This window comes from Cynoglossus semilaevis, chromosome 6 (assembly GCF_000523025.1).
Source record: "Cynoglossus semilaevis isolate Cse_v1.0 chromosome 6, Cse_v1.0, whole genome shotgun sequence".
NCBI lineage: Eukaryota > Metazoa > Chordata > Actinopteri > Pleuronectiformes > Cynoglossidae > Cynoglossus > Cynoglossus semilaevis.
In genome coordinates, this window is record NC_024312.1 from 9,849,264 (window position 1) to 9,856,502 (window position 7,239).

The 7,239-nt window shown below is 41.4% G+C and overlaps 1 protein-coding gene across 2 annotated transcripts in view; it reads right to left on the reverse strand.

The window, feature by feature from the left end:
- The window catches only part of iqsec3b (IQ motif and Sec7 domain ArfGEF 3b), a 27,402-nt gene that overhangs the window by 11,962 nt on the left and 8,201 nt on the right, over nt 1–7,239 (reverse strand). For both annotated transcript variants that reach the window (XM_008311862.3, XM_017033059.2), the window contains exons 3-5: nt 5,860–5,977; nt 4,283–4,711; nt 1,462–2,186 (exon numbers count right to left, since the gene is read on the reverse strand). In XM_008311862.3, coding sequence (XP_008310084.1) covers nt 1,462–2,186; nt 4,283–4,711; nt 5,860–5,977 — 1,272 coding nt within the window. The remainder of the gene's footprint in view (nt 1–1,461; nt 2,187–4,282; nt 4,712–5,859; nt 5,978–7,239) is intronic.

Here is a 7,239-nt window from a genome sequence, read left to right on the forward strand (position 1 = left end):
GAGTCCAAGTGAAGTCACGAGTCATTGATGTTAAAGTCCAAGTCGAGTTCCAAGTCTCTTTACATTTTGTCAAGTCGAGTCTAAAGTCATCAAATTGATGACTCGAGTCTGACTCGAGTCCAAGTCATGAGACTCCAGTCCACACCTCTGATACGTAGCACCCTGAAACCTTGATTAATCCAATAATCTTAAAATCCACTGAGCTAGGAGTCACTAATGCCATCTCATTTGAGGGTCACCTCAGTGATTTGAAAACAAAAAACAAAAAAAAACTTTCTGATTGTAACATGAATATTAATATGTTTTGATTGTTGTGATTGTTGATTGTTTCTTCGGTAAAGGCAGTATCTCACCTGATACTAATTGACTTTCAAATACAAATGTAAATAGGACGTTATCAGCTATCTTCACATACACCCTGTGTTGCCAGGGCACCTCAAGAAAGCATATCAACGTAGGAACTATATTTCTTTTTGAACCTTTTGGTAATTTTTTGTGGTTTTCTAAAACAATGATTTCTTAATAGAATTTGAAATGTTCACATGCATTAGCCATTATTAGAATATCTACAGCAAATAACTATCCTAATTATATTATACAGTGGAACCTCTGTTTTTCGAATTGAATTCGTTCCTTAAGGCCGTTCGTGAACCAAACAATTTCAAAAACGGAAACAATTTTCTCCATAGGAATCAATGTAAAAATTGATTAATCTCTTCTTGGACCCCCAGTGGACTGAGTATTCAAACTTAGGATAAACACAACTGAATAAAGAATACATTTATAAAAAGGAAAGACAAGCTGGACAAGAATCTGAAAGCCAGATATGAAACACAAGCGCTAATCTCGTGCTTTTGTAGAATCTCTTTACTTCACTTTTCTATTGCTGAAGCTGGACAAGAATCTGAAAGCCAGATGTGAAACACAAGCGCTAATCTCATGCTTCTCGCTACTTTTTCTTTTCGCCTTTCACTAAAAAAAAAAGGCAATAGCACAGTGCAAGAAATACCGGCAAGTGATCACTTGCTGGCTGCCTGATATTTTTGGCCTGTTCTGCAACCAAGTCATGGTACAACAACAGGGGGGGCAATTTTTGGTTACAAATTTCGTTTCGTCAACTGAAATGAAAAAGGGAGGCTTTCGACAACCAGGGGGGGCAATTTTTGGTTACAAATTTCGTTTCGTCAACTGAAATGAAAAAGGGAGGTTCCACTGTACAAACAAACAACATTTTCACCAGTGGTCCTAGAGAGGGCAATATATGGTATATGGTATGTGATTCACAAGCTACTTCCTGCCAGTCAGCAGGGAGTTTGAGACCCCTGTTTTTGGCATTTCTGGCATGTCTTTCTTGGGGAAAAAAGGGTATGTATATATGTTTATGTAAGAACTACAAATGTAACCTGACGACCAACTGTTTCTGGGTGTGTGTGTCGAGGCATTTGTTTGCTGTCCACTCACACATTAAAGAGGTTTAGTCCTATGCGGTACAGGCGCTTTCGGTGTGTGTCTGTGGACAACGTTGGTGAGCAGCAAGAGACCGGATCCTGGCAACGGTCCCTAGGAACCGAGATGACCAGGGCCTGCAGTGCCTCAGGGCTTGGCCCCTGAGCAACCTGCTGGGGATGGGTAAAGTGGTACTGCTGGTACTGGGTGTAGATCTGAGCCTGTTGCTGGTTTGACTGGGTGGAGGTAGAGGTGGAGATAGAGGTGGAAGTAGAGGTAGATGTGGAGGTGGACCCGAGTTGGTCCGAGATAGTGTCCACCTCTGCAATCCCTCTTTCTCCAACTCCAGAGCAAGTCCTGGATCCCGGATCAACCATTTCCAGCTCTTCGTTGGGCGGCGGGGCAGGGAACTCCGGGTCCTCCATTAATAGTCCGCCTCCTTGCCCAGCACTTCTGCTCAGGGAGCTCTTCCTGCTGCCAGGCTCGGCTCCCCCGGTGTTGCCAAGCGAGGTTGTGGTTGTGGTTGTGGCAGAAGATATGGTGTAGGAGCTGTTGCTGTCAATGTGAACAGTGACATCCCTAAAGGCCATGAGCAGCGAGCTGGCGCTGCGCGGCAGACATGTGCTCTCGGCGACTGCACAAAGTGCCCCCGGGTCCATTAGCAGCCCCTTGCTTTCTTCGCCGTCTGATAAGCTCCAACCTCGAAGGGCCTCGTCGATTGATTGGGCCAAAGAGTGCAGCTGCAAAAGAGACGATTAACACACTATAAACCTGTTTTTTTTAAAAAAAAAAAATCCATTTACGATCATGATTGATGACCGTGAAAGTTTCAAACTGAGGCAAAAAAAAAAAAAAAAATCAATTTACGATCATGATTGATGGCCGTGAAAGGGCTTTTTTTTCATCTTTTGGCTGGGTATGCGTCTTATACTCAGGTGCGACCGAACTGCAACTGCAGCAGACCTTCGGTCTCCATCTCACCCTACACCCTGCCTCCTCTGCTTTGACATAAAACCACCTTCAGGTCCTCTTTAACAACATCCATAAATCTTTTCTAGGGTCTTCTCACCCAGTAACATCTTTTCCTCAGAACCATTTTAGAATATTGCCCTCATGGGTAGTTTGTTTTTGTAGGTCAAGTATGTTTGTTAGGAAATGTCTTAGCATCAGGGATAAAGACCAGCGAAGACTTACTTTTTGTTCAGGTCTGTGTTATGAAGAATGTTTTTTTTAAATGTATTATTTCAATATATTGTATTAGTTTAATTGCAGTGACAGTTTCAAGGCTTTTTGTTTCATAAAGAATTATTTTTCCTGTTTATTCTGGACTAGTCTTCTGTTAATGAGTACAAAATAAAACCGTCTCTATGTTTTGTTTTTTTTTAAGTGTTGCTTGGACTGAGGTCGCCCACACACTGCACGTCATCTTATTCCCCACAGAGTTGTGCCATCTGTATAATACAGCCTTGTTGTACATATATATATATATATGTATATATATATACATATACATATATATATATCATGGGGCTTAAGATATGTCATATCTAGTAAACCCCAACTTGAATAAATGATATTGTGGTTAGGGTTAGGGTTACATCAGGATTTGATATCCTTGACTTACATCAGGGTCCTGTTCCTAACAGCGACATAACCGGATTTTAGCTGTTATTACATATTACAAAATATGCCAGAAAACGGAACAGGCGCAACAAAGAGCAATGAAGCAAAACGATTGAATTTTAACACTGAATTAAAAAAAAACTGATGCTGAAAACAAACTCAAAAGCAAAAGTAACAGGCAGATGTTTGTTAGTTTATTTTGCTCTTTTCCCCGAGTGTTTTGTTATACCTAATTTATCTTACATGGAATTTCCTTTACTTTTCTTGCAGGCACTGCCATTAGAAGGGTCTGACACATGCTTATGGGGGGGAGGAGGGGGCTACCACTGAATGTAAACAGGGTGGTCTCGAGGAAATGAAGGAGATTTTGTACGTAAGGGAAACGTAACGTAAGGCAGCGGAAAGGCGAAACACCATAGATCGAGGACATGGTAAACCGAGGGCCCCTTGTATTTAGCAAGTAGTGATGTTCGATACCCCCAATTTCCTTCCCGATCCGATACCGAGGAAAATTCGGGCTGGTATCGCCGATATCGATACCGATATTTTATCATTTGTCTTTTAAATAAAAAAAAAAGTGTATTTCAAATCATAGCTTCTTTAAGAATCCAAGGCAGAGTTTATTTATTTATTTTAAACTCTGGAGTGTACTGAGGTAGCTGCCTCATTTACTATACAGTCAACACAACAATAGAAAAACCTGAGAACATAATCATATAAAATATGTCAAAACAATGTTTCAAACTCTGAAAACATGTTATTTGTAAAACTAAAAAAAATAAAATAAATAATCTGAGGAGCCATTTGGGACCCGAAAGAGTCGGATTTTTTCAGTGACCCGAGCCAAAAGAACCGGTTCTCTAAAAAAAAAGAGCCGAAATTCCCATCAATAGTGACTGAGTGAGAGCACGGAGTAGAGCCTCCTGTGCTTACGCATGACGCACACACCCAGGCGGAAGAAGAAGTAGTCCCACCAACCGAGCGTCACTTAGACAACATCTCAATCATTTGGATACTTTTCACCATGTTTCTGTTTAGGATACACCTCATCTCAGAATGCGTAAGTATCAAAAGTATCGATATTTTGATTTCAGAATCGATTTCAGAGCATAAAGATCCAGAATCGGAAGTATCGATATTTCAGGATCAATCCGCAGATCACTATTAGCAAGTAAAAGTAGGAAAAATGACATAAAACAAAGGAGTCACTTACTTGTTCAGAGAAGCAGTCCTCCAGTTGTGTGAGGGTGGGTGCCGAAGGTGGGGCTGTGGTAGGGATAGGAGAGGAAGGATTTGCAGGAGCCGAAGCAGCAGATGTAGGTAAAGATGTAGAGCGACATGGAGGAGGAGGGGGAGTTTTCGAGCGAAAAGGTGTTTGCCCTCCTACTCCTCCTCCTCCTCCACCTCCTCCTTCCCCTACTGGGTGCAAAGTGTAACTGTGTCGCTGTGTCATGTTCTGATTTCGGGCGGAGGGGCAAGGATGGCGCAGTGAGATGCGACGAGGCAACTTGCTCTCTGACAGCGAGTTGCGGATCTTCTGGAAGTTTTTGCTCAGCTGGTACTGACGAAAAGCTGTTTGAATACGACGGACTGCCCGCCTTGCTATAAGATGGCCTCCATACTTCTGCTCTAAATCTTCTATCTGCAGGGGGGGGGGTATGAGAAGTAGAGTGAGTAGAATAGTCCAGCATTGACATATACATTGCAAGGTTGTTTTAACTCCATTAAATAATAAGCTGTGTACTTTGTACCGTGTACTCCGGTTGCCAAGCAACGACATTTCGTTGCCAGACTCACTGTTTTTTTTGTGTTTCTGTGCCAATAAAGAATAGTCTAAATCTAATAAATTCAATGTATAACTAATGGAGACAAAAAAAAATAGTACACTGCAGAATAACACCAAAAAATGATTCCTCTTGGAATACTGAAAGTACTACTTTTTTTTAGATGTTTGTTTCATGTCTTTTGGACAGGGTTTCACAGAGGAACTGCTGCAATTTTACAAATTCCCCACAAATTCGGTCTTGTCACTGTTGAACACCTGCGTAAAGTGTTTCACCTCTGCTAAGCACAGTTCACACGGTGTCCACTGTAGAGGCTTATATGCAACACTGCCATCAAAACCTATTCTTATCATAGAAAATGACATTTTAATAGCTGTCCACCGTAGTGACCGTCATGCATGAAAGGGTTAAACATAAAAAGCGCCACATCAAAGAGGACGTGAATGCGCCACGGGACAGAAAAAACGAGGAAAAAGAGCCGCCTAAAGTCACGTCTCAGGGGTCGCTCCAAAAGCAAGGTAAACTCCCGACAGATGAAGTACGTACTCGTACTCAGCTCAGCGACCTCCGCTGTAGCAGACTTTATAGATGAACATGTACATGAGTTTTTTTTATGACACATTAAAGATCTCCAACTACCCATGAGCATTTATTAGCTGTTACCATGACTACCATAATCTTTTGTCGTCCATATCTCTGAGGTGACCAAGATGCTAGTTCGCATGTCCACAAAGACAGAAATAGATAAAAGGTTAATTCGTTGAAGAAGGCATTTCAAACAGAAAGATGACCAACGTGGTGCTTGGGGACACCTGGTAGTCCCCGTGGACTACTTAAGGTACCTGCAGGGTATTTCCTAAAAAAAAAAAAACTAGTCAACTGTTATTGTGCTTTTTGATCTATTATTAAGTGTCCCTTGAAGTAGCTCTCTGTTTCAAAAAGTTCGGTGACGCCTGCTTTCGACATGTACACACACCTACACACACACAAAAAAAGAAGACATTACCTGCTTATTCTTGTTCTCCATCATGATCTCATACTCACTGGGTCCCTCCCTCTTGGTACCCTCCATTTCCTGTCCACTACCAGGGGACGTTCCATCCTCCAGACTCAGAAGCTTTCCACTATCCCCCCCAAAAAAAAAAGAAAAATGGAAAGAATTATCAGTCATCCAACTCATTGCACAATTTCATGAGTGTTTGTCACCTTTTTTTAACACGTTATTTGGACAAATATTTACACATATCAGTTGAGCAAAAATGACCCCTTTTCACTCTGAATTGTGCCTTAGGACATGTAAATGAAAATCTAAAAATTGACTAAGCCACCACTGCCCCACGTCATCTACATCACTTTGTTATGTCTTCACAACTGTAAGAAAAATCAAGCCATTTCTGGGAAACTCTAAGTTGAAGTTGAAGTTCAACTTCACTAGTTCAATTGTAGATTTTTGAAAAGAAGTGGAACGCCAATTTCACCCAAGTCTGAGCCAAGTCATCTGCAACTGAAACAAGTGATCTGTGACTCTTTTCTTTCTAGGAGAGCGAGTCCAATTACAAAACTAAAAGTAGTATACCAAATGATAAAAAAAATAGTATAATGAACAGAAGAAGGGAATGACCAAGTGCTGCACCCGCATTTACCGCTGGCTTAGCATGGTCCTAGTACCTTGTTTTTGTATTTGCCACAGTAATTACTGCTTATTACTGCTGAGACTGGGGATGTAACGTTGCTCTGTGAATCAATTAAAAATCTATTCAAAAGCAGGGCGATTTGTATCAATAAAACGAAAAAAAAAAGATCATGAGAATCAGTTACATGAGGTCCACATACAAAACAAAGAAACAGACGGTGTTTTTATGTGTTTTTAGACATAAAAATAAGAACTGATTTGGTTCTGTTTTTATACACCAAATTTTCTTTTTGAATGTTGACACAATCATTCTGCAGTTGCAAAGGCTGACCACTGTACGGCAGTGTTGGGTGATTCTCAGGCGTCCACTGTAGAGGCTTATATGCCAACACTGCCATCAAAACCTATTCTTATCATAGAAAATGACATTTTAATAGCTGTCCACTGTAGTGACCGTCATGCATGAAAGGGTTAATTGTGGTATGGTATGTTTCGGATTTACTCAATTGAAAATGTAAATGTGAAAATATGAGGTTACCCCGCTAGAGAGGCGTCGCGTACCACTGGCAGTACGCCTATCCACAGTTTGAGAACCACTGCTGTAGGGGGGATTTAAAGGAAAGGCTTTAGCTATTAATGCATCTGGACAGTAAAGCCCCTTTAGTGATGTCGGTTCCACCCACGTTATCTCCCGCTTTGCTACTAATACACACAATATGCACCCATTTGCCCCCCCCAACCATCCCCCCCCCC